Consider the following 26,269-nt stretch of genomic DNA (forward strand, 5'->3'; position numbering starts at 1 on the left):
AGAGATTTTCAATTGTTGACAGCAGCTGCAATTCCTGATTTGTGTTGTTAATGGAAATAAGCTCAGGTGGAGAACGGGTGGGGATATATGGCTGACAGTGGGATTGTGCATAGTTTCTCATTTTATTTCTGAGTTTTCAAAATATTTTTTTGTTATATGGGTAAACCAGAGTGACCTGGAAGTTGGATTTCAGTGACTTTGTTTTTCTTTTTCTTTTGCTATGTTCAGGGGCTATTGAAATTCAGAATATATCTTCTTTCTTTGTTCAACTGAAAACTAGTTTTGGTTTGAAGATACTGTTTGCTACAGATGGAGAGAGGATCTATGTTCAAGCTGATGTCAGATGGAAGGGAAGAACATTAGGACTATGTGGAACGTACAACGGGAATTTAAGAGATGATTTTCTGTAAGTTGCATATTGTGCATTTAGATTATGTTTAATAACAAGTGAAAAGTTTTTTCATTAACATGCTCAAAGCTTTTTAAACAAACCAACATAAAATCTCTTAGTTAAAATTATAGTCATTTTTTGAAATATGAAAGTCATAAATGTAGGCATTCTAAGATGCTTTGCTAAATAACTATAGAAAGCTACCATATTCTTTATAGAATTTATGGCATGATGATACTGCTTTAATGCACTTGTTCCCTCCCTGTTGCTCCCTTATCTTCAGAGGAAATGCATAAGCACAGACAAAAAAGAGTGAGTGATAATACCTGTATCATCTTCACATGAGGGTAACACAGTACTGCTTGATTTTTTTTCCCCCCACAGCAAGTTTTAACATAAAAGATTGTAATTATGAACCACAGGAATATTCTAATTACAAGGGTACACTGTCCTTATTCTTTACCTCATTTCCTCCAAAGTTCCTCAAGCTATAATATTACAAAACTTGTCTAGCAATAATAAATACTTCTGAAATACTTGGTGCAAACAGCCTACCCTCTAGAACACCAAAATTGCCTAACAGGTCAAATGTTGACATTTCACTCAATTTATCTACTTGAATAAAGGCTACATCTCCTCTCATTAATGCCTCCTCCAACTGATTTCAGGGTACTTGAGTTAAGCCTAAGTGAAGGCAGACCTTTAGTGTAAGAATATTTTCTCATACTGAAATATTGAGGAAAAAGCTTTACATGCTCTTCCTTTTTACACCTTAGAGATGAAAATTCTTTTGGCACATGAATTGTTCAATGCAGCTGTGCATCTAAGCCTTTTTAATGTATTTGCATCCTTGCCCATGTAGTCCCTAAGGTCAGCAGGACACTTGCAGTGTTGATCTTTGCCTTTTCAGATCTCCAGCAGGGATGATAGAAGGGACCCCACAACTTCATGCCAATGCATGGAAGGTTTCCTCAGCTTGCTCCGTGCCTGTCAATATTCCTGTGGTTGATCCCTGCAACATTAATCAGCAAAATGGTATGTTTTCACATGGGACTCTGGAATCAGCTGTATCATTGTTATGGGGTGTTTTTTGTTTTCTCTGTGAATAAGTTGCACATACATGTATTTCAGTTTCAGGTTTAGATGTGCTCTCTTTCTTTCCTTTTTACTTTGAAAAGACCAATCTTTCCATACATTTAGTATATAAAATGAAGTAAGTACTTGATAAATACAAGCTAGTTGATAATTTAATGCTTGGTGTACTGGCTATGAGTACTAAATTCTGCTGTCTAATATACATGCAGAATGCTAGGCAGAACACCATCGGTGGTCCTGTAAATTATGCCAGTTGAGAGGAAAGATGTGAGGTATGTTTGTAGATCAACAAAGAAAGTACAGAAGACAGTGTCATGCCAAGACAGTGTTCAGATAAAAATTCCTGTATCGGGCTTCTTCATGCTAGTTTCCTTATCTTCCACTTGTGTTCTCTAACTAAAACTGATGCAAACAATATGTGAGCCTTGGATTTGTGCAAATTATTGAAGAAAGATTTAGTTTTGGCTGGTTGACATGCCTATGGTTTGTGTTGAACTTTCACTGTGTCCTTTTGGCATTGCTGTTCTTTTCAATTAATGAAGACAATGGGTAGGCTGTAGTTGCCAATTCTGTAGTCTAATGTTTTTATGTTTCAGACATAAGACCTCACTAAAGATGTGGAATTTATCCATATTTAGAGCCTGTGGGAGCAAGCCTAGAATAACCATAAACCTCTAACAATCTGGGGCATTCTAAGACTTTTTATGCCTTCTGCACTGGCTATCATCTAAAGCAGTATGCCTCAGTCAAGATAGCTCTCTTCATGCCTCACCTTCAGTTCTGTGCTGCCTCAGTGAAGGTGGAGTTTGACATAAATGTAAGGCGCTTAGTGAAGAGGGTGGACTACATGACGTTCTGAGGGTACTTTCCAGCCTGAATTTTCCTGTGATGCTGTAATAACCACTGAGCTAAAGCAGTGGAGAGTAAAGTGATCCACCCCATGCTACTACCTGTGTTGAGCCAGCACAATTGTCTTTTCCAGGTCTGCGACGACCTTGATCTGATAAAACTAAAAAGGACGTCTTTTCTAGGTCTGCGATGACCTTGATCTGATAAAACTAAAAAGGAAATGATTGTTTGCTTGTTTACTTATTTTGTAAGGTTAATTTTCAACCAAGTCACATTCAGTCCTTGAATCTAGTTTACTGAACGTCTCTGTAAAATGTGAAATTATTGTGTCAATGTGATAATGTGGAAATGAACAGGAAGGTTGTAGGGTGGGGGCACTCTCTTAGTAGCAAAAGTGGCTTAAATATGATCCACACTGTGGTGTTCCTGAGATATTCCACCACTTGTGTGGTAGTTCACTTCAGTGGTCGGAGGAGGGTTTGTTGGTGCTAGAAGGTATATGGCCAACTAGGTATTTAATTTGCATGACCTTGAGCTCCAGTTTGTACTACTACCTGAGCCCACATGCCAACAAGTATATGCCATTGCTGATTTCACAGCTAAATGAAATGTCAAGTAGGAAAAATCATATTCCAAGCTTTGGAGGACTCCTCTAAATAAACATTTTGGAATATATTATTTTGGCATTTAAATTTCCTGTACTGGCATGACTGGTTTAGGCTATTTTTTTTTATATTAAGCGGAGTTAATTGTTGAGAGAGTTACTTCCACTTAAACTATGGGACTTCACAGAAAGACATTGTCTGCAGGTTTTTATTGCATAGCTGCCTACATTTGGTTTTACTGTTCCATGCTATTCATTTGATTAACTGTTTTATTAAAATGGATCTGACTAAAACAGTGTCGCCTTCTCTTAGCTGGGTATGCATCTCACTGTGATATCATCAATCAAGAAGTTTTTGCTCCCTGCCATGCCTACATCAGTCCAGGGTTATACTACCAGCTATGCCGCTTTGACGCATGCAAATGTGGAAGCAGCTGCTTGTGTAATGCTCTGGCACACTATGCTTACGTCTGTGGAAAGCATGGGGTCATTGTTGACTTCAGATCTCATATTTCTCATTGTGGTGAGTAACATTTCCAGAATGGAGTATCTTTTAGAAAGATGTAATATTCTACAAATATAATTGGCTCTACAAAATACAGAGTTTGACCTTTTTGTCCTGGAAACTAGGATGCGACACGGTATAAAGTTGTACTCAAGGGAGAATGATAACAGCCTTTACACTAGGCATCTGAGTTGGCACCCCCTGAGCTGCCTCACAGGCCGTGTCTGCTCCTTCTGTTGGTTACAGAGAGAATTGAAATTTCTTCTTTGAAACCCTAAGTCATATGGAAGCCCCTACTAGGTAGCAGTCAGGAAGTGGCAGGAGTGTGGCTATTCCCTAAGGGAAGTAAACTGGGCTGGCAGGGACTTGGCAGGGTGAGCAAGGCAGGATGGGCAGGATTTGTGAAGGAGGTTACAGTAATGATTTTAAACCAAGGCATTTCACAGAAACATAGAATATCCTGAGTTGGAAGAGACCCACAAGGATTATTGAAGTCTAACTCCTGTATTTCAGTTTCTTAGCCATACAGTAATGCCTCAACCTTAACTGGACCATTCTTTCTCTCTTGGAAGCCTGAGTTACTAGACAGATGCTTAGTTTAACATATATAAAGAACAGACACCTACTGCTTCCTATATAGACAATTCCAGCCAAAGAGTTGTTTAACAGAAACCCACCTGAATCTAAAAACTTCTTAAGAAATCAGTAAAATGGCATATTTTTCTCATGCTTTTCAACTAAACCCAGTGCAGCAAGAGACCATTTTGCTTTGCATTTTTTTCCACTCCCATGATATACTGCTTTGTTTTCTATTTTTTACATTTTAAGAGTATGCTTTTCTCCTTTCTCTCTCCCTCTCTCTCCTCCAGCTGTGCTGTGTCACAGTGGTATGCTTTATCATCAGTGCTCTTCTTTTTGTAAACATTCCTGTGCTTCACTTTCTGTGGCAAATATCTGTGGTGACGACTGTGCAGAAGGATGTAATTGTCCTGATGGGAAATATTTCGACGAGTCAGTCAACTTTTGTGTTTCAATGTAAGTCTTTAGAAACTAGAATATATGTATAGGTACATTTTCCTCTTTCTACCAAGATTAAAATATTGACCATATTATCTGCTGTTTCCCTCAAGATGTAGACTGCCTAAAGAGGATAGCAAACAGTATGTGAAGATTTCATTTACTTTTTTGCTAATCAATAGTGGAGTGTATGTACAGCCATCTACTGCAATTCAGAGCAGATATGCCAAACTGCTTTAGAAAAGAGTGATGAAATTTCTTTATAGGAATGCATTTTCACATGAAACCTTGTTTTTAACACTTCAGAAAAAACTAAGAAGGAATCTATGTAGTAACAATCCATAAAGTAAGGGGTAGTATGAAAAGAGTGGCTAGGAATGTCTTTTTTACTGTCTCACAATGCAAACCCCTTCAGCTAAATGAAAGTAAATGGTCAATGAGAGGAAATAGTTTTTGTATATTGTGTACCAAAATTTTACCGCTTACCACCATGGTGCGTTACTGAGGCACTGAATTAAAAACTGGAATGAGTATTTATGTACATTTCAAGATTATACAGTTACTTCTGTTCATTGCAACATATATTTTGGAAAAATCAGTAAAGTTCGTACTATAGGGTTAAAGACTGTTTCAGACTATTAAAGCATGGGAAGTAACTTGCTATTCACATAGTTTTGCATGGTTTCTAGATATTTCTGCTGCTACTTCTAATCCATCTGGCTCTTATCACAGAGAGAATTACTGGTTTTTGCTATCATATTTGCTCTGTCCCATAATTTTGATAATATTTTGAATGGGAACTACAAGTTGTGATATTACTCCCATAACTGGGGAGAAAAACTCCTTGCCATTAGATTAATGCACAGAAACAGCAAATAAATAACACAGAGATTAAGGAAAATCCTGGCTTTGTTGAAGACGATAGGAATTTTGCCACTGACTTCAATACAGTCTGAGTATCATCTTCAAGTTCTTATCTTTCAAACAATATTGTAAATATAAGGATTGAATTAATGAATTACAAGGCCTGCTCTTCATAATAGCCTGGTAAATGGATTGCCCTTAAATCCCATTTCATCTTGTTTTTGTATCCAAATGCATAAATATTCTTTTAACAGATCTGCCTGTCATTGTCATTACAAGGGCAAAGCCCTCCAGCCTGGAGAAATCCTCTCTACGCCAACAGGCTCCTGGTAGGTTTGAGTGCCAAGAGTCTTATCTTTCATGTATCACAGGTTGGATGCTACTTAAGAGGCTTGAGAATTTTTTTCATGTAGAATGAAGGTTTATTGTATCAAGATTTTATTTTTGTTGCACACTTAGTAAAAGGGAACCTAATATAAATTGGATTATGTACCTGATTATTTTAACAAGATACTGGAAATTTCTGTAAGGCAGGGACTAAAGAGCATCTCCAAACACCCACAGAAAAGTTGCAGTCCTGTTCTTAGACCTGAGAACATTAGTATAACCATGTGAGGCTGGTTTGGAGAGAATAAACAATATGATTCTATTTTGGACAGTCTTTCAAAATAAAGGCTTGCAGGGAGCTATATTTGTGTTATTTTGTGTTATCAATTCATGAAGGAATCTGACTTCAGTGAAGTAAGTGGTGAAACCTCCCAGGTTTCCTGGTCAAACTTGTTCATTTTACGAGAAATGCTCCCAACCTGCTGATTTAAAGTAATGTCTCTGACTTTTGTGTCAAGGTTGATTCTTGCTGAGGTCTTACTTATATATTGTAGTTTTATAATGGAGGTTTGGTAATCATGTAGTTCAAGAAGTGAAGTTAGGAACTTCATATTTCTGGCTTTGCAATGCCTCTACAATGCTTTGGGTTTTTTTCACAACTTGTTTTTTTATGGAAAAGTAAAAAAAAAAGAGGAGTGAGTTTGTTGTTGAATGTGTTTTTCTGCAATTCTTTATTTTAACATAAAAAGAATCCTAACATCTCTGCAGCAGGCAATTTGCATACTGTATCCTTCCATATTCACCAAGGTGGATAACGTTTTGCACTATACTGTCTGCATCCTGAATCACTTGGCCCTACATTCCGAACTTTTTTATTTATTTCGGTGAAAGTTAGGCAGTTATATAGTACATAACCACCTTTGTGAGTGGGCCTTCATTACACATCAGCACTTAAAAAATAGCTACAAAAATTTGGGCAGAAATCATGCTTTTGGATTTTAATCCTCTTTCTCTGTCTGATTTTTGTTGTTTAAATTGAGTTGAGCTGTATTATCTCTCTTAACATGGTGGCTATGGAACATTTTCCCCTTGAATAAACATGGCTTTCCTTTTCTTTTACAGTCAATGTTTGAATGGAACAGTGAAATGTATTGAAGCCGCTACAGAAAATAATGGTAAATTACAGCGTTGTCCCATATTAAAGTTGCACATAGAAAGTTTTGACATTGAATAGTCATTTGGTTTTCTTCTCATATGTATTTTCATTATGAGATGCTTAACATCACAACATACTTAAAATAGGAGTTTAGGAGTACAAGTTACTTTGGTCTTTTTCTTTTCTTTTTCTGTAGCACAAATTGTACTACTAAGTCACTTGGGAAATTAAAAACAATATATTAAAAACATGGTCAAGGTTTTCTCATGGGAATACCTATAATTAGGCTCACTATCCCTGTTTAGGAAGCCTCAAGATCTTGATTTCTAGAAGGTAAATTTTTAATGAATTCTTAATGGATTTAGAAGCAATTTCAGTGCACTGAAATTTATGCCACTTCTAAAGATTGTTTCTAACTAAGGTATAATTACTCCATCTTTAAAAATGGACTGTGAATCAGGTCCAGGGTGCATAGATCCAGATGCTTAATATTATGTTTTGGCCTTTTAAAAATGCTAGAACATACATTCATTTTATATCTCTGTAATATAGAATATGTTATAGGCTTCTATTCTGATTGCATTCCTATGTGTACTGTAACATAGGCTCACTGTGCATTAAAATAAATAGATGAACAAAACCAGCCTTCAGTGTACAAGAGCAGTTGATCTCATCTAACCTGTAATTTGCCTTTGAAGTTCACGTATGCCCTGAAGGAAAAATCTACTATGACTGCAGATCTCCTGTGCCTGGATTACCAGCAGCAGGTGTGAATTGTGGGATCTCTTGTGCAAACCTCGCCATGAACTTCTCCTGTGTCCCCTCACCACCCTGTGCAAGCGGCTGCATTTGCCCCCCTGGGTAAGTTTTGACGTAACAACTTGGAGCATGAGCCAAATACATATTTTTTCACAGTTCAACTCTGCATATTCTTTTTGCTTTTTAAATTCCAGTGGTATTGCACCTCTAATTTTGAAACAATTGTTCTATAAATTGTTGCAGACACACAGTCACAGTTTGAAAGGCCAACCTTTTCATTGGTCTTCAAAGCCCTTTCCTGCTGGTGTGAGGCTCCATGCAGTAGCGCTGCCTCAGTTGGAGTCTCACTGTTTCTCCATGCAGAGACCATGATTCCAGTATCCCATCAGATATTCAGCTTGCTACTAGTCCAGTTGGCTGGTATTTGGGTCTGTCTGGACAGGACATGATTTCCATCACTTGCAGAGTATAGTTTAATTGAGTGTAGAAGCAAACATGACCAAAAAATATAATGCAAACCATCTGTGCTCCTGCTTAGTGCTGCCCAAGTCACTGAGTCAATCTAGACTAGTAAATGTCATCTAGACTTCTAGTCAGGCTTATAATATTGATGCCCAGCCTGGGGCTGGGAGGGCAGGTGTTTGGGCTGCATTCTGTCCTCTGTCCCTTCATTCTCTCTGTCCTTCTTTTTCGTTTTCTCAGCTCATGTATTTGGATTTTGGTGCCCAGAAATAGGCTACTGAGCTTGGCAGGGATCAAATCCAAGTATAAAATCTAAAAAGTTTTGTTATGAACTTCCTATCAGGATCAACCACCACTCCCCTCATTTGTTTCCATTCCCTCGCTGTCAAATCTGCTGTGTGAATTGCTGTAATTTGGCCTCAGGTGGAGTGCTCCCTGTTTTTTCCTCAACAATTCATTTTATTTCATTGTGTCTGTAGCCAGTGGTCCCTGGACAAAGTATCAGTTATGCACAGCTCAGAGTGTAAGGAGATTGCCAGAATTCGCCTTCCTGCACCTTGTGAAGTTCATAGATGACTAGACACTGGTGAAGGACAGATTTCAGGCATAGATATTTAAGATTTCATTAGTTGTTCTTGGCTGGTATTCTATAGTCCTCTACAACTTCTGCCTCAACTGAGAAGTTAGCTTTCAAAACCATTAGTGTTATAGGAATGAATAGTTATTTTTAACACAAAAAATACATGAATCTGTACAAGTAGTAAGGTGGTATATTTTTACTGAAACATCACCATGATATTTGCATGCACTTGAACTAGCAGTATAGGCATGAAAGTTCATTTGAATATTTGAAAAAATGAAAATATAAGTTAAAACCAGATCTAAACTCTGCTCTCACAGTCATACTGTTTGAACAGCTGCCATAGCCCAGCTCACTATCCTGCACTCTGAACAGGACAGTTGCTGCTCTGTGCAGAGGAGCAGGCACATCAGTCCTGCTGCCTCCCTGGGACAGGAGGATGAGAGAGCAGCAGAGAGGGAAGGGCAGTACTGCTGCTGTCTCCGCATCATACACAGATGCTTTGCAGTTTTCAGGGAGCAGTACCTCCACTACCTATGCTCCTGCATGGAGCTGCTGTCCCACACTGACATACCCCTTTTGAGATGGAAGGAGAGCTGCAGCTGTGAGCTTGGTGAGGTCTCCAGCTGAGCACAGTGGAGTCCATTTGATTTGGACAGCTTTTGCTGATGAACCAATTGCCCTTGGCCGGATGGAAGACAGGTTGCCCTAGGTGGGGTTTAGACAATACACTACACATTCATTTATGTTGATCTGCTTGTGAACTTACTCTTTCATCTTAATAATTCTTTTATTTTGAAGGATGGCTGAGCATAGAGGGAAATGTTATATTCCTGACAGTTGTCCATGCACATGGAAAGACAGGGAATTTCTGTCAGGAGAAGTGATAGCTACACCATGTTACACCTGGTGAGTGACATTCCTTTTGCATACTTCCAAGTTATCTGAACCTAGCTCCAAGGTGAAACTGATACAGAAAATGTGTAGAGTACTTTGAAAAGTAAAAATGTATATGCTTGTTTATAGACAGTTACATGATACATATTCTATTAGGCTCACTAATAGACTTGGATAAGTAGGAAGACATTGGGGTGAGTGCTTCTTCAGATCTGGAAAGGAAGATGAATATAACCAAGTTAAAAAGCAGTCAAGAATTCTAAGTGCTTAATTCCACATATATCAGTTATGGCATTTTGGAGAATAAAATGTCATGAAAGACAACGATGGGAGAAGAAAAAGAGATACTAAATGTATGACTGTGGTAAATAGTCTACATCTTTGGGAACTGGACTCTTTGCAGTGTGAGTTGTCAGTTAGCACAAGTGATTGTATAGGAAGAAGATGGGCAATTAAAAAAAAAGCCATTAGAATTGAAAAATGAGCTAGCACTCAGCATCTTTTTTAAGGAGTTTCACCTGATTCATACTGATGCAAACCAGTTTTACATCCATTATAATCTCCTAGCCAAAATATCTCTATTCAGTTATGTATATATCTGATAATGGAAAAATATTGGCATTGGAGCTTTTAATTATTTAAAAATTGCATTGGCAAATCAACTGAGCATTTACACTTACACAAATTTGTATGAAGGTAGTACTGACATTGTCTAGTTTTACTTGTGTAAGTCATTGAATGTAGCTGACAGGAAAGGTAATCCTGCAAAATATCAGCATCAATTCCTTCAATTCATTCCATACTTGTCTGATGCCCTGAAATCTTACGGGTAGCAGCTGAATGTATTTTGCTTTGAATATGTGGAGAATTTAATCAAAATTTCTTGAGAAAAAGTATAATATTGATGTTTTATAAATGAGCCTATTCTGGCATGGTGTCTTATCTATACTGGAGGCAGTGATGGAAATATTTGCATAAACTGTAAAAAGTGTTAGATTTTACATTTGCCTCTTATGCATTTTCATTGTACATATTGGGCTGATTGCAAAATGTTAAACACTTTTCTGCCATAGCATCATCAAGAACTTCAGAAGTAATCCACAGAACAACTGTGTGTTTCAAGGTCTAAGGATTTTCTTCTGTTTATGAATGATTAATTTCTGTATGATTTGAAATAAAGAACCCAAGAAAGCTATTTCTGTAAATATACAGAAAATGACCCTGTTATGAGAAGATACTGATTGTTAGTTTTCCTTACAGTGTTTGTCGGAGAGGTGTATTCAATTGCACTAGTTACCCCTGTCCTGCTGTCTGCACTATTTATGGAGATCGACATTATTATACCTTTGATGGACTGGAGTATGATTATGTCAGTGACTGCCAAACTTACCTGCTAAAGGTAGGAGGATAGTTCATACGTTTTCATGTGTCCAAGCAAAAGTTTCCATGAGGGGACAAGTATTTTGAACGCTGGGAGATGATCTATAGAAGCAAATGTTAAGAAAAGAGATGTAGAATAGAAGTGAAGGAAGAATCTGTAAATGAGGTTTTGTGCATGGGTACATGAGTGTGTCCTTGCATATCTATGTTAGCTGTTCTACCTTAAACATTCTTTCCTCACAATGAGCAAAGAATAGCACAACAGAAACTGTTTGAACTAGGTATAATATATAGATTTATCTAATAATTATCTATAAACCCTGCTTGGCAGAGGGTTAATGATGACCTCTGTCTGCTTGGAATTCTTCTTGAATGTGATCTGCATCAGGTCTGGATTGTATGTGTATAATTATATCAAACATAATGACTTCATAATTCAACAATGAAATCATTCATTGAAATTGTCTGGCAGCTACATGCTAACGTTCCTCGTAACACACATTTACAGTACATTGCTAGCCTTTTTTGTTTAAAAATGCCATTACTGACATTTAGAAATATATTCTATTAGTAAAAACACAATTGTTTATTATCTTTGTTGCTATTTTTAAGGCTAAGAGTCTGTCTTCTCAGTTACAGTAATATGTTTAGAAAAATACTCATTTTCCTGACTGTCTACCCTTAAGAAAAAGCATAGTTTCTCGACAAGGACTACTGCAAATAGCTTATTTGATGTATGTTTTAGTAGAGTATTCACAGCTGTGAAATAAAATACATTGGTTCCAGATTTTTTAGTATGTTTAAAAAGGAAAAAAGAGGAGTGGTTTAGTAAAGATAATAATACTTCATATCAAACTCCTGGTGTGTGTCATATAAGAGCTCTTACTCTGAGAGGCATATGAACCTTTCTACAAATCTTCTGCGTTAAGATACAAAAAATAGTGGTTACTTTACCTGTAAGATCATCTCACCTGTATGATGAGGTGGAAAGGTGAGTTGTCATTTCTTAATTCATATGCCATCCATTCAGAGAGGTTTTAAAGACAAATCTGTGCTGCTTTTTCTTACTTTAGTATACTAGAATATCTTGCTTTTACAATCAAGTGTAACCTACCATTCTATTGTACTAGAAAGAACCTACCTGGAAACGAACCATGGGGAGCATTTGGCATCCAAGAGTAAAGTTGACAGCCAGATATTTAAGGCAGATGGCACACTGCTAACAGGCCATTCTTCAGGTGAACATGACACAAATGATGAAAATGCTCCCTACATAGATCTGCTTTTCAGGCTTCTCAGACTGTTTTCAGCTTTTCAAGCTTTATTTTTTTTCCCCAAACATAGCTGATGTGAGAGAGTATAGCCTAATCTGTTCATCATTTTTCTTCCTTCTTTAGTATATGGGAAACTTTCATGATCTGTATTGAAGGACTCTTTATTACAAATCAGACACTACATAAATATGAAGTATCTGTGGACTAGCTTTTGACTGTGAAATGTTTGGAGAATGTTTAGGGGGAGAAAAAAGGAAAGAGAGGCAAAGGATGGGTTCATATGGCAGATGCCAAAGAGCTATGAGGGAAATAAAACAGAACTGAGGAACTAAGTGATGTGCAATGCTGAAATCAGAGGAATGGAAGATGGTAATATAATCAAATATTTTAAAAGGACTTAGTGGCTGAATTTGAGAGGAAGAGACCAACATGTCTGATTTACATATGAAGGAAATTAAAACAAAGAGAAATTGCAATTGGAGAAGGGTTGAGCTCTTTTTTTTTAATTAAAAAAATTAATGCATGATCAAACTTCTGATTTATTGCATGAAGGCAATAAATATATGAGTAAGAATATTCAGATCAATATGTGAGTATTTTGGCTTAAAGATCTTTTGGAGGAAGATTTCAACAACTGTTTTTTAGAGAATAATCTCTCAAGGATTTGAATGAGGATTTTTTGTGACTCAAATTCACAGAATCACAGAATGGGTAAGGTTGGGAGGAACCACAGTGGGTCATCTGGTCCAACCTCCCTGCTGAAGCAGGGTTATCCAAGAGCACATGGCACAGGATTGCATCCAGACCATTCTTGAATATGTTCAGGGAGGAAGACTCCACAACCTCTCTGGGACATCTCTTCCAGTGCACGGTTACCAGACAGTAAAGAAGTTCTTCCTCATATTCAGGTGGAACGTCCTGTGCATTAGTTTCTGCCTGTTGCCTCTTGTCCTGTTGCTTGGTACTCTCAAGAAGAGCCTGGCTCCATCCTCTTGACACCCTCCCTTCAGATACTTAGACACATTGATGAGGGCTCTTCTCAGTCATCTCTTCTCAAGGCCAAACAGATCCAGTTCCCTCAGCCTTTTCTTGTAAGAGAGGTGCTCCAGACCCTGTCACCCTCCACAGGACTAATTAAAAGTTAGAAGTTAAAAAATAGGAATAAGTGATCTTTTTTTTTCAGAACAGGAATAAGTGACCTTTTTTTTAGAATCCTGGTGAGATCTCATAGGGACCTATGCTGAGACCTGCATTCAGCATCTTCAGAAAAAAATTTGAAAAGGTGGTCTGAGGATTGAGGTGAAGTATGCTGACGATAAAGAATCAGTCTGAACAGCTGAAACAAAGAGTTTAGAAAGCCTTATGGCAGAAAATGCTGCATAATAAAATGGAGGATGGAGTTTAATAATGAAATAGGCAAGTCAATGAACCAAAAAAACCCCTGTAACTATGCTACCGTGAAGATAGGCAGTACATTAGGTACTATTATGCAGGAATGGAATTTTATGTTAGAAAAATAAATAAAACAGATATAATTGGCATCTTCATATTGGCAGCCTGCGTGATAATCCAGTGACATCCATTCTCCAATTTCACATATGCTTTTATTTGTTTGTACACAGTTAGACTACAGTTGTGCCACATACTGATGTGGCTAAGTTACTTTGTATATGCAGACATGATAGTATGATGAGGCTGCTCATTTGAAATATGCTTTTTTGTTCCTAAGAGTAGGGGTTTCCATATCTTTTCCCCTATATTGTGACCATGTAAATGGCATTTTTAATAGCAGTATTTGAGTCTCCCTTGAGCTACTCTTTGTTCAGAAGGTATGCTAGACAGCCCTGTCTCTCATAGCCTGTTGTCCAAATAAAGAAGTCAAACAAAAAGTGAGAAAGTGTATATGTATAGTTGCAAAAGTTTAAATGCCTTGCCCAACATCTGGGCAGGCACAGCTGTCCAGGGCACTAGTGCTTAAGCCATGCTACCTGGTCTACAAACCAACTGTTTTTAAAAAAATTGTAATTATAAAATGTAGTGGGTTGGAAGGGACCTTTAAAAATCATCTACTCCAAACCCCTGCCACGGGTGTGTGTGTGCTGTTGTGCTTCATATTCCACATCTGTAAGGGATGATAGAACGTCATAGATTTGATAGCTGCTAGTACACTGATTTAATGGGAGTTCACAATGCTGTTACAAGGTCGATTTTTGTGGATAACATATAAAAGGCTCACCTAACTGCTGAAATGGAAGCAGCTGAAGTGGTTGCAATATTGTACATACAACACTGTAATAAGTTTGCCCTTTTACTAATCTTTATTCCTGTGAGAGGTGGAAGGCTTTGTCTCTGCCAACTTATATGCACTAAACAAAGGTGTTGTAGCTGTGCAATAAGGGAGGTTATAGCTACAATAAATTTGTTGGCATGCTAGCTCTTCCCAGATGTAGAACTGAGTGCAACAATTATAATCTGAATCTGCTGTCCCCAATGGCATGATAATGTGCTGTTCCCATCCATGTTACCAGCCCTCACTGTTTGGATCTGGTTGTTGACCTTTCTAAATCTAATCTGTTTGAACAATTCTTTCATTTGTCATTGTGTTGCACTGTATCAAACAAAGAACTCATCCTTACCTTTTATTACGTTTTTAATAAGGAGCTCTTGTGGGAGAAAAATCAAGTATCAACTTTCAGCCAGTTATGAAACTTCAAACTTTATTTTCAACATCCATATCATCTGTCAGGCCTTTTTGTTTAAGGTGACAGTATCTATATGAAAAACCCCTTTATAAGTAGTTCAACAGTCCAGTGAATCCAGTGGTCAGAAAATGACCAAAAAAGATTTAATGCAGCAATTAAGAAAATTAGGGCAGTAATGTCTCATGAAATGATAACTTCATCTTTATCAAGGAATTAGGAGTTACATTACACACTGAGATGTAAAGTCCCTGTACGGATAAATGACATTCACAGGAAAGACATCAATATTTGTGTATAACATTTTAAAACCTCAGTAATTTCAAAGGTAAAAAAGAAATAATTTTAGCAGGTCAGCAAATTTATCAGTGTAGATCAGGTAAACACTTCATTTTAGCTAATCTGAACATAGATGATGAATTTAAAGTCAGACAGTGTCCTCATTAAAAATCTTAAAATAGCTTGTTTTCTTCCATTTTCTTGCTTATCTTCTGTCTTTGATGATGCTACAAGCTTTCCCTAACAAAATAATGTTATTTTTTTTACTGTGTGTTATTTGTAGTTGTGATTTGTTTCTCCCACTTGCCTGTTTCATAGATTCCTGTTTTTATAGTAAAAATGCTGTCTATCACAAGCCGTTTTTCAGCTTTGTAGTAGTTTTCAGTTCTCAGCTCAGTGTCTTTATTAAGGCTTGCAGGGTCAGTGCCCTTAGATCCCCTCAGAGGTGTTCTCTTCTGTGAAGCAGAATTATATTTTCTCTGCCTTGGGGGAGACTCCAAGCAAGAGTCTAGAGGGATAGTCTACCCATCAGAATATCCTCAAATAAGAGGGAGCTCAGTTGCAATGCTTATCTGCATTTAAAAAAATAAACATGCAAATCCCCCTGCTGAAGTATTTCCATTAACTTTAGTAGGTTGTCAGTAAGGTCCTAAAGCAGAGAAAAGGATGGACTGTTTTATTCCTATGTCATGAAAGATGGAGGCCAGAACAACTAGGCTCTCATCCTCAGGTATTCCCATTTTATAGATTACTCCTAACTTTAAAGTATGTGATAAAAATATTTTCACTTCTTTTCATGTGACATTGGGGGTTTGACCATTTTGAAGTGAACTTTTAAATCTTTTTGATGCAACCATCAAGCCACTTTGTTGAAGGATTATATAAGCAACAACCAGACATTTGATCAAACAATTGAACTGCCATGCCAATTAGAAGTACAGGTGTAACTCTTTGGGTCAGGAGACAACAGATTTGAGCCCATTTGTTAAGGCAGAGGTTCACGGGAACCAGTACTAGTTTCCCAAATGATTATCCTATTGATGAACAGTCCTCAAAGCTAGATACCTGGTCTGCCCTGGGGAATACAGCAAGGGAGCTCTTTTCTTGCATTCCCCTTTTTTGTAACTTGAAGCAAGTTCAAAGCTCTTAGTTAATGATACTTTTATTACAGTGCTTAATATAGAAATTGGTTGATGCACTGATAATATTTTACCCATTACTTGCTGATATATTTATCTTGATAGGTAAATTTGTTAAATGGTGACTGGACATAAGCTGGAGCAATCACACACAGAGCAACAATTTTTTTTAATAGTGTTTTTCATGTCTCTCATAGCCTGTTTGTAAAATAAATACATTCTTCTTGCTGTTAGTCACCCTATGGAGGATTAAAGCTGAAGGTTCATGGCCAAGCAACATTGTCAAGCTGACTCTTCATAGTTAAGACAAATACTTTCTTTTAATAGACTCTGAGGATTTTAATGGGAAAGTAAATAATGTTGAATTTTAAATTGCAAATGTTTTAAATTGGAAACAGACTCTAAAAGTAATTTTCATCTATTCAGGGACTACAACTATTACAGGGGGTTCCAATCACAACGCTGTTAATATTTTAATTAACATATCTAGTCCTCAAACCACATTCCAGCAAATAGTTTAATGAGTGATGTCCCAAAATATGTCCACCTAAAACACTTGTCAAATAATTTATAGCAACAGTAACTGTGTATAAATAATGATGTGTTTCTTGACAATTTGTGTGGAAATCTGTGTCCAAAAAGAGAGTGACTACATTTTAGTAAAAATATTATTTACTGTGAATAGTTTGCCCTGCTCTAGTTGCAAAGAATACTGACAATTTGCTTTTCATCTGTCCCATAATTTCAGAGGTATTTCTGGATATATATATTTCTGGATGCCCTCTCTTTTTGGGGTCTCTCCAAGTCCTGCAAGGGTCAGTAGTGAGCTCCCTCTGGGAGACATCCCTTTCTATCTTTGGCTTCAGAAATACCTGTTTTTTTATTTGTTCTATTCCTTCTGTTAGCAAAAGATTTGATTACAGTTGGCAATGGATTTATGCTCTGGTTCCATTTTCTTCAGATCAATGATTTCAGACTCAATTACCTCTAAATTCCTTTCTGTCTCCACCACCTGATTCTCCAGACCATTAAATTATGCAGTGAATGAATCACATTTATTCTCCAACAAAGGAAAGACTTCTTTCAATTTGTGCAGATTAGCATGGAGGTCTTCCAGGAAAGGCTTGGGGAAGATTTCTTGCCATGAGAATGGCAATTTGGAGGCCATGTGTGCATGGTGTGACTCAGAATTTGGATCCTTTTTCCAAGGACTTTGCCATTTAGTGATCACAGAGCTTGAAGAAAGTGACATTTTGCCTTGAATTTCTGGTTTTGGATGTCGGCATCCAACAGCCCTTTGGCTATGCTGACTCTAAAAGGTTTTACTCTGATGGCTGCCTGAAAATGCAGCTCACTGTAAGAATGTGTGCCTGAGTTGGAGTGCCTCTAGTGGGTACAGCTTTGTGGACTGTTGATTCCCATCTTCCACTGGTACAGCCCAGTCAAAGATGAACAAAACTCAGCATCACACACTGCTGTTTCTGGGAGGTGTATGGTGTGTTGGCAACAGTAAAATGAAAGCTGTTTGCTGGGTTTGAAGTGGTAGATGCTGGTTGCTAGTCACCTGTAGAGGCTGCTTAGCAGTTTATGGTGTCTGACTCTGGGTGTTGGCGGTGAGCTATGAGAACTGCCAATTAAATATACTCTGGTTTAGGTCAGGGTATGAATACCTTTTTTTTTTTTCTGAATGCGTAGAAACTAAGCTTCAGCAGTGTAAATGAACACATTTAACATTTTTTATATTGAAAACCAGCAACACTTTGTGTAAGTTTCAGCTTTCTAGCTCCTGCCATCATTTGCTGGAGCTCAGAAAAGGCAAATTTATCACCACTATGTCTTTTTCCTCGTATGTTGTACTTTATCATTACAACCAACAATGATAAAATATTGACATCTATCATGCCTATTAAGAAAACAACACTAATGGGTCTCATATAAATGTGTTTAGATATTAAAACCGGCACCACCAATTGTGCAGTTGATTTGTAATTCAGAATAGCTCATGTTACAGAATGTGTCACTTGGAAACAAGCATTCAAATGTTCCCAAATCTTTAATCTGCAGAAGATCTCATTTTTAATTAGAAAGGGATTGCAGTAATATGACCTTTGCAAAAGCAAAATCTGATACACAAGCAGGCAAAGTTAAGTAAATGAAACAAAAGAAAATCTCTTCTCAAACCTTTTAATAGAGTTCTCTTCAAATACAAAAAAGAAAACCAAAACCTTTCCAGTGTTATCTATCTGATTAATCAACTTTTTCAAAATTAACAAACATTAACTTAGAACAAGATTTTAAAGAGATGAAGTAAAATATTCCCTGTCATGTATTTTCATTATTAGCTGTAGATTTGGAAAAAGATTATTTGGATTTCATTGTTGACAAAACCTCAGAACACCAAACAATTCTACGTTGCCATAAAATATGCTACAAATCTCCCTATGTATAATAAAGAAAATATTACATAATGATATCTTTTTCCATTTGCTTGTATACATACATACATCAATGTATACATACTTGTAATGCATCTTTCTCAAGAGTTGTTGAGAGTTTATTATCCCTGATATGTATCCTTGTCAGAAGTCACTGAAAAAGAAACAGGCAAGAGTTATCATGGATACATTAGCAGACACCTGGAAGTTGTTTGAGGATGAGTCAGTAACTGGAATAGTATCACTCCCTTTGAATTTTCATCAGAGAATCTGCTCAATCATGCTGCCCTCCTCCATTTCTACTCAACTGTGCTACAAAGCTAGAAATATGTTGTATCTTACAGGTGTTTTGCAAGTTTCTTTGCCATATTTTAAGTGAGAATAATCTGCAGCCACGTAGAAGATGCTGAGGAAAACAAAATTTATGTGCATGAGCAATTGAGCTCTCAGGTTCTTAGTTCCTAAATGTGTATTTTGGGTTTTTTGGGTGTTACTTAATACTTGTATAGAAATGCATAACAAATGGAAAAACAGTACTGATTCCTTTTCTCTCTCTTGTAAGCGGATCACCTGCAATCTTTCTATAATAATTTTTCCCAGCTTTCATGTGGATTTCTTCCCAAACTGAGACAGTGTCTATCAGTGCCATCTGTTGTCTCCAAGCAATATTGCTCCAGTGTTTGAATAGCTATAGGAGAAACATTTGATGATACAAATTTCTACAGGATGCAAAAGCAGTGATCAGATGAAGTTACATGAAATGTATACATGTAATTTTGAAAAGGTACAGAAGAAATTAGTGCACCAACTAAACAAAAGAAGCCTTTCAATAAAAGATGCCTCTTGGTGTAAATTGAAATGAGTTGAATAATTAATGTGTTTTCACTGATTATCTGGAGATTGACTCTCCAGTAAAATGCCACAAGAATCTAACAGAGCAAGAACATGCGGGTGCCAAGACATTTTTCTACTCTCCAAAACCACTTAAATATTTATACTTAAATGCTCACTAAATCTGGGCTAAGATATTTTACTTCTCTTAGGATCAAGCTCAGTGGAAGTAATAGTTTCAAATGTTAAGTTCCCTCAGAAGAAAGCCAGACCTCAATAAACTACAACCAAACTAATTCTGACATTCCATAAATTCTCCTGAAATGTTAAGTCTGAAGAGAGCTAATGATATCTCTTTGAAAATATGTAGGAAGGCGAAAGCAAATTCTACTTTTTAAACTACTGTATATTTTTTCAGTATTTTTAGAGCTTTTTGCAGCTATATATGAAAACATCTAAAGCGACACTAAACCAGAAGGAAGATAGGACTAATCTATCTCTATCCCATTCCCAGTGTGTCCCTAGATGCTTTTATGGCTCCCCTAGTTTGCAAGTTAGTGTACTGCAGTGAACAAACCAAAAACAACGGCTAAATGAGGGTATTAAGAATGGAAAAGAATGAGTCTTTGCACTGAACAGTTAGATTTTAATGTAACTTTCAAAGAAACAGATACAGTCACTTTCAAATTGTCCTCTCCCAGGCTGCATTTTGACTATGTAAGTACACTGCACAGTGTTATTACTGGTTAAAAGGGATAGAAAATTTCTAACAGGATATTGAAATAGAAAGTTTCTAACAAAAGTAAACTCTAGCATTCCCAAGCACTACTTAAAAAAAAAAAAGAAAAAAAAGAAAAGCAGTGCTCTGCTTTTTTGACTTGGAAGAAATATGGAAAAAAAGTGCAGCGAAGTCTAGAAAAAGAATGTCCTGAGAAGTGGGATTGACAATGAGCTTTTGACTGACTGCCCAGAGCTGTGACTCTGTCTTTCCTGTTGCCTAGCAACTCCATGTTATCACAAAGAAACTGATATTAAGTTGGAACAGGCTGGATATGGTAATTTACGTGGGAAGATACTCTTGCAGTGGGAAAACCATTTTATTTCTAGTTTCTGTCAGCGTAAGTAGGTTTCACATGATGAACTGTAGTACATCCCCTGTTGGGTGCATTTTACCTAAAAAGGTAAAGAGTGACTCTGCCTTGGAAAGAGGCTGTGCAGAAAGAAAAAAAAAAGAAAACGAACAAAACTCCCACCTTGGTATTCATTAGACCTGCCCATAGTGTCTACTCAGATGTTTCTTCTAGTGGTACTGGCAAAAACTTGTTTTCATATCTGTGTGGACTCAGTGCAGATTAGAGAGTTGGAACTCAGACATGATAATTTATATTATCATATTCCTTAAGAACTCTTGAGATTTGCCTGAGACCTCACTGTCTTACATAAACATTAAAAGATGGTACTCACCTTATCTGAATAGTCCCTGTTCTTTCTTTTGCATTGTTAATAGTTAAGTGCCAAATTTCAGTTGCACTTGATTTCTTCTTTGTTTAAAGAAGATACTGCACTTGCAGCAGCTGCAGAACAATTTGAAGCCTGTGACAGAAACTGTCATTCAACTTTGAACCTGGCTGGTATTGTATGGCTGGGAAAGGTCAGTTTTTATTGAGTTTTATGGAGAGAATGACAAGAGTATGTATGTAAATCAAGTATTTTTGTGAAAGGTTTGAGCCACAAGAGATATGTAATCCATAATAGTGTTTTTATGTTTGGGATTAGGTCTAAGATTCAATTAGAAAAAGAGAATGCACAGAAGACTCAGGATTTAATGCAAAGCCCGTTTTCTGAAATGTCTAGTTTACTCATAGATCTCCTGAACCACTGTCTCTGCATTTCTATCCTGCATAATTTCTAGTAATTTAACACCATAGTGCAGTCCTACAAGTAAGAAAGTACTTCACACGTCTTAAGGACTCCCTGTTCTGGCTTTGGTCAGCAAAACACTTCCTGTCTCCAGGTTTCTCTCTACTGCAGAGTTAACTTGAAATATAACTCAGCTTTTGCCTTTGGCTCAAATCCCAACCATACACAGAAACTTCTGACTTGAGTATGTGGATGCTGTTCAGCAGAAGGGACTGGCCTGGACTGTCAGAAGGCACAGGCAGCAGCTTCAATTAGCATAGCTAATACAGCTACCAGCTGCTGCTTCAAGGATTTGTCTTCATTGCCAAAAAAGGTGTATTTTTACTGTGGAATAATTAGCCTGATTTAACTCGCCTTATTTAAAATCAAGCCCTCCATCTCTTTTCTTACAGTGAAGGCATTGCTTCCCTATTAACTCAGAGTGTCCTCTTTTGCTGAGACTAAGCTAACTGAAGAGGAATGAGCTCTGCAATGAAAAGAGCCCACAATGTCCTAGGCATCAAATAGACCCAGAGACTGCAAGCAAAGTCCTTTTCTGCACAAAGTCACGGTGGGGAGGTAGCTTCCTTGCTTGCATTTCATTTGGCTAGCACAGAATGTATCAGCTTGCATCCTATCTACCAAACTAATGAGTTTGTCTCCTTTTTAATTTCCCACATCACCTTCAATAAATCAAAAAATTCTCTGGGCTGTTATCTGACTTGAAGGAGAGTAATTGTACTGACTCCAGCAGCAAGCCTGGCTTAATTAAAACATATTGTATTTCCCAATAAGGTAGTGGCTAATTTTATTCTGAGTGCAACCTGAAACAACTTTACAACAGAATGGAACAGATGAACCTTTCTTTACCTTGAAGCTTTCAGTACTTTTAAACCGAGTTCTCCTGCTTCATCACAAAGAGCTTCCTTCCTAAACACCCTTACCACTAAGCAGTTCGTGACTAACTTTACCCACTGTAACTGTTGTCTTCTAAGCTAACTGCTGTCAAATACCACCTGTTTCTGAAGCCCTGGCATTAGGGTAACACAGAGATTGCAGGCAGTCTCCCACACCTTCTGTTCATTGTGTTTGCTCATGCTTGGTGTCAAGTAGCAGCATCCTCTGGCTTGTGGACCATGCCAAACTAAGGGCAGTAAAACTGCAGCACCTCCTTTGTGTGACAAAAAAAATATTTTCCATCATTTAGTTTTTTTGTTAGTTTGTTCTTTTTCTTATTTGTTTGGGGTTTTTTTTTGGTTTTTTTTTTAGATTGAAGATGTTCTTCAAAGAATTTGATCACTATGACTTTTATTAAGTAAACCCACAAAAACTGCACCTATATTTTCTGTATGCAATGTTTCTCAGTGGTGAGAAAAAAATTGCTGATTGTTTTTTTAATGCTTGTATTCTGATGAACACAGAACAAATAAGGGGACAAATATGAGATAGGCCAGGAGTAGTTAGGAGTATGTAGCCAGCACATTTTGGGTGTGCACTGACCAAGGGAGTGGTACACTGAGCATGGGAGGGAACAGTGGTCTGGGAAGAGATGCTGTGGGCAAAGGATCCTGCCCATTGTGGCCAAATGAAGCTCTGCAAGAGTATTGCTGGAAGCCAGGAGGAGTTATCAAGACTGGGGAAATGCTGAAAGCCACCATTCCCATCTTTCCCACTATGCCCATTAGCACCTGCAATTAGTTTTATGTAAGTCAGTCTCAAAGAGTGTATAAAAGTGGGTAGGAGTAAACAGAGACATTTAAACATCAATTTGTTGCCAGCACAACCCAAGTGTCCCATATAAGACTAGATGACTCAGTGGGTGAGATACACACCTTACCACTTCCAAGATTTTTATTTCATATCTGACTCAGGTTTGTAATGACAGTAGGACTGAATTTGACCAAAAATTAAAGCAGATTCAGAAGTAGCATTATGGACTCATATTAATGCTATGAAGCTAACTCTCTCAAGTCTTTTCAGTTGTTATGGCTGCTTGTTGATTTGCAAAGATTGGTACAGAAGTGACCTAGAAATCAAATTAAAATAAGAAACAGAAAGAGCAACTCAGCCTTATTTTTGTTCGTGGTAGTGTTATTAGCACTGAAAATACAGTTGGTCTCTTTTGTTCCAGTAACAATCCTAGCATGAGGAATTACAGGATGTATGTGTGTTTCCTTCATGATACAGAAGAACCACAGAAGCTGTAGGTGAATAAATGAACCTGTTGAGCCATGGGACAAAAGTGATCTTTTGTGCCTAGAATGCAAAATTACTTTACCGGCTAGAGAGCCAACAGATAAGGGATTGGGAAAGCAGTAAATTTGAATTTTAGGTACTAAACCACCAGTAAATCAAAAGGCAACAAAGTATTAAAATCTTCTAAATGTTATAAAAAAATCCACAACAAAAAAATCAGCAGAAACCTTTGCCCCTCCAGTAACATGGAGTATGACTCATGGTTTTATGAATTTTGATGGGTGGTGGTACAAAAACTGTTCTATCTGCTACTGATAGATGGTAGGTTTCTTAGTTTTAAAAATATGAAAACAGCTTGATCTCGTGTACCTTGGTTTAAAAATAAAGGTCTTTTTATAGCATGTCTCAATTTTGACAACCATACCGTGCTGTAAATATTGGACATTTTAAAAGCCTAAACCAGACTCTTATTTTAGGGGTAGGCTGATCCTATGAGTTTGTGAATTCCTCAGGAAGAGGAGTCACAGCTGAACATAATGGCTTTTTGTGTTTAACTCCAAAGTTTGAGTTGTTTGTGGGTTCAGCTTTGAATTTAAAAATACATTTCCTTGTTTGGTAGCTTTCTTAAATTTAATTTAAAGAATGTGTAAATGCTAAATTATCCATCTCTTTATGATGATAAGCCTAGAATAAATCTGCAGGACTGAAATGCAAATGAATCTATAAGTAAAATGATTTCTTCTTCATGTTGCAGAGCACAGATAACTCAAATATATCTATAATCGCTCAGAACAAAAAGTGCTTTGACAATGATATTGTTTGCTCGAAGACTGTTTACATCACTGTTGGAGACACTGAGATTTATTTTAGTGAACCTTCTGAGAAGCAGGTTAGTTATTTTCTTTCCTTTTTGGGCTGCCCTTTAAGATAAGCATTGTAAATTTGCAGCTCTAAAGTAGCATGTTTTTGGAAAGCGTCTCTCAGTCTGAGTTAATGTAGCACTAGTGCCTAGGCCTGGATAAAGCAGCAGGTCCCAGGACAGATCTTTTTCTCCATTCTTTTTTTCGAGTTCTATTCGTCCTACAAATGCTCAAAAGACTCAAGGAGTTGAAACATATTGGCATTTATGAGTTTCTTTCCACTTGGTTTTGAAAGGGAAACCAAAGTACAAAATCAAAGCAAACCTGAATGATTGAAAAGACAAAATACCATATTATTAAAAACATTTCTAGTAATATTATTGATTCAGCTGTATGTTAAAGTATTCTTCAATATACACTTTGTTATTAACTGGCTGTATACTTTGGTAGAATTGCTTTATTAGATCTTAATAAATATTCATTTCTGTCAGAATACCTTAAGGGGACAGGAAAACAAATCTAACTATCAGCTTTGGAAGGCTGGATATTACACTGTGATACACTTTCCAGAACAGGACATTACAATTCTGTGGGATAAGAAGACAATGATGCATGTTAAAGTTGGACCTCGATGGAAGGTGAGACAAAATAAAAACCTGAGATTTTGTGTAGCTTCTCTGTATTGCTGGTGTGATCTTTTATTGAATAAGTGTGATTGTCTTTTCTTCAAGACTAATGATGATATAGCAGTTTATCATGCTGTTCAGCTGCTAGCATTTGCTAGGTTAGAAGAGATAGAGAATGTGGTTTAATGGTCGTACTTACGGAGAGAAGGAATGGTTCCTACATGCAGGTTTGCGCTGTTGCTCCACACATTACAGCCTTGCAGATATGTAATGATTCAGCTCTGACCCAAAGATACCTTGGGGCCTGGAAGAGAGGGTTAGTTTTGAGTTACACAGTTCACTGCATGTTTCCATAATTGCGGAAGCCAATGGAGAAGAAGCTTCCGTGTCTAGTGATGGCTGATTTGTAGCACAGATTGAATTAGACTGATGATGAAACTACACCCTGAGATGTAATAGAGGCTTCTGAGATGAACAGATGGAATCATATCTTGGGTTTAATTCAAGAAGACAAGATACAGGAAAGGATCTAGACAAAAGCTGGCATTTAAACCCAATGAGTATATTGTGACACGGTCTAGCCATGATGTATGGAAGAATACCAGGCTCCTTCTCATGCCAGTTGCTCTTCTCTGTTCCACTCCTGCATCATCATCTACCTTGGTGCCTCTGCAACTTGGTCTTTGGGTCCATATAGAACAACCTTATCTGTGCATTTCATACTTACATTTCTGCTTCATTTCAAACATGAATACATGTATTAAGATGGGGCTCTTTGAGTAAAAGAAAGCAAGCACACTCTGCTAGAATACAATATCAGATTTTTTAAAAGTGTAAGTCAAAGTTACAATGGCTATCTAATGTGGTTTTAACGCAGAATTATTATAGGAATTTGTCCAAAAAAGCTATAAATTGCTTACTTCAAATACAGGCTGATTTAGCCAGGTTGGATGAGGCCTTGAGCAACCTGGTCTGGTGGGGAGGTGTCCCTGCCCTGGGCATGAGGGGTTTGGACTAGATGATCTATAAGGTCCATTCCAACCCCTAAAATTCTATGATTCTGTTGGCCATTGATACACATAGTGAAAAAAATTATTCTGTTTTCAAGTAAGCTAGCATGGAGCTGAGTTCTACAGGTTGTATGC

The 26,269-nt window shown here is 37.3% G+C and overlaps 1 protein-coding gene across 1 annotated transcript in view; it reads left to right on the top strand.

The window, feature by feature from the left end:
- LOC103798177 (otogelin-like protein) overlaps positions 1-26,269 on the top strand; it is a gene marked incomplete at its 3' end in the record, with an annotated part of 75,241 nt that overhangs the window by 24,628 nt on the left and 24,344 nt on the right. Inside the window, exons 17-27 of the mRNA XM_009070425.1 lie at positions 229-406; positions 1,302-1,426; positions 3,253-3,462; positions 4,314-4,479; positions 5,580-5,654; positions 6,775-6,827; positions 7,507-7,669; positions 9,411-9,518; positions 10,767-10,905; positions 24,393-24,541; positions 25,007-25,136. Coding sequence (XP_009068673.1) covers positions 229-406; positions 1,302-1,426; positions 3,253-3,462; positions 4,314-4,479; positions 5,580-5,654; positions 6,775-6,827; positions 7,507-7,669; positions 9,411-9,518; positions 10,767-10,905; positions 24,393-24,541; positions 25,007-25,136 — 1,496 coding nt within the window. The remainder of the gene's footprint in view (positions 1-228; positions 407-1,301; positions 1,427-3,252; positions 3,463-4,313; positions 4,480-5,579; positions 5,655-6,774; positions 6,828-7,506; positions 7,670-9,410; positions 9,519-10,766; positions 10,906-24,392; positions 24,542-25,006; positions 25,137-26,269) is intronic.

The sequence above is a fragment of the Acanthisitta chloris genome, unplaced genomic scaffold, assembly GCF_000695815.1.
Source record: "Acanthisitta chloris isolate BGI_N310 unplaced genomic scaffold, ASM69581v1 scaffold4082, whole genome shotgun sequence".
NCBI lineage: Eukaryota > Metazoa > Chordata > Aves > Passeriformes > Acanthisittidae > Acanthisitta > Acanthisitta chloris.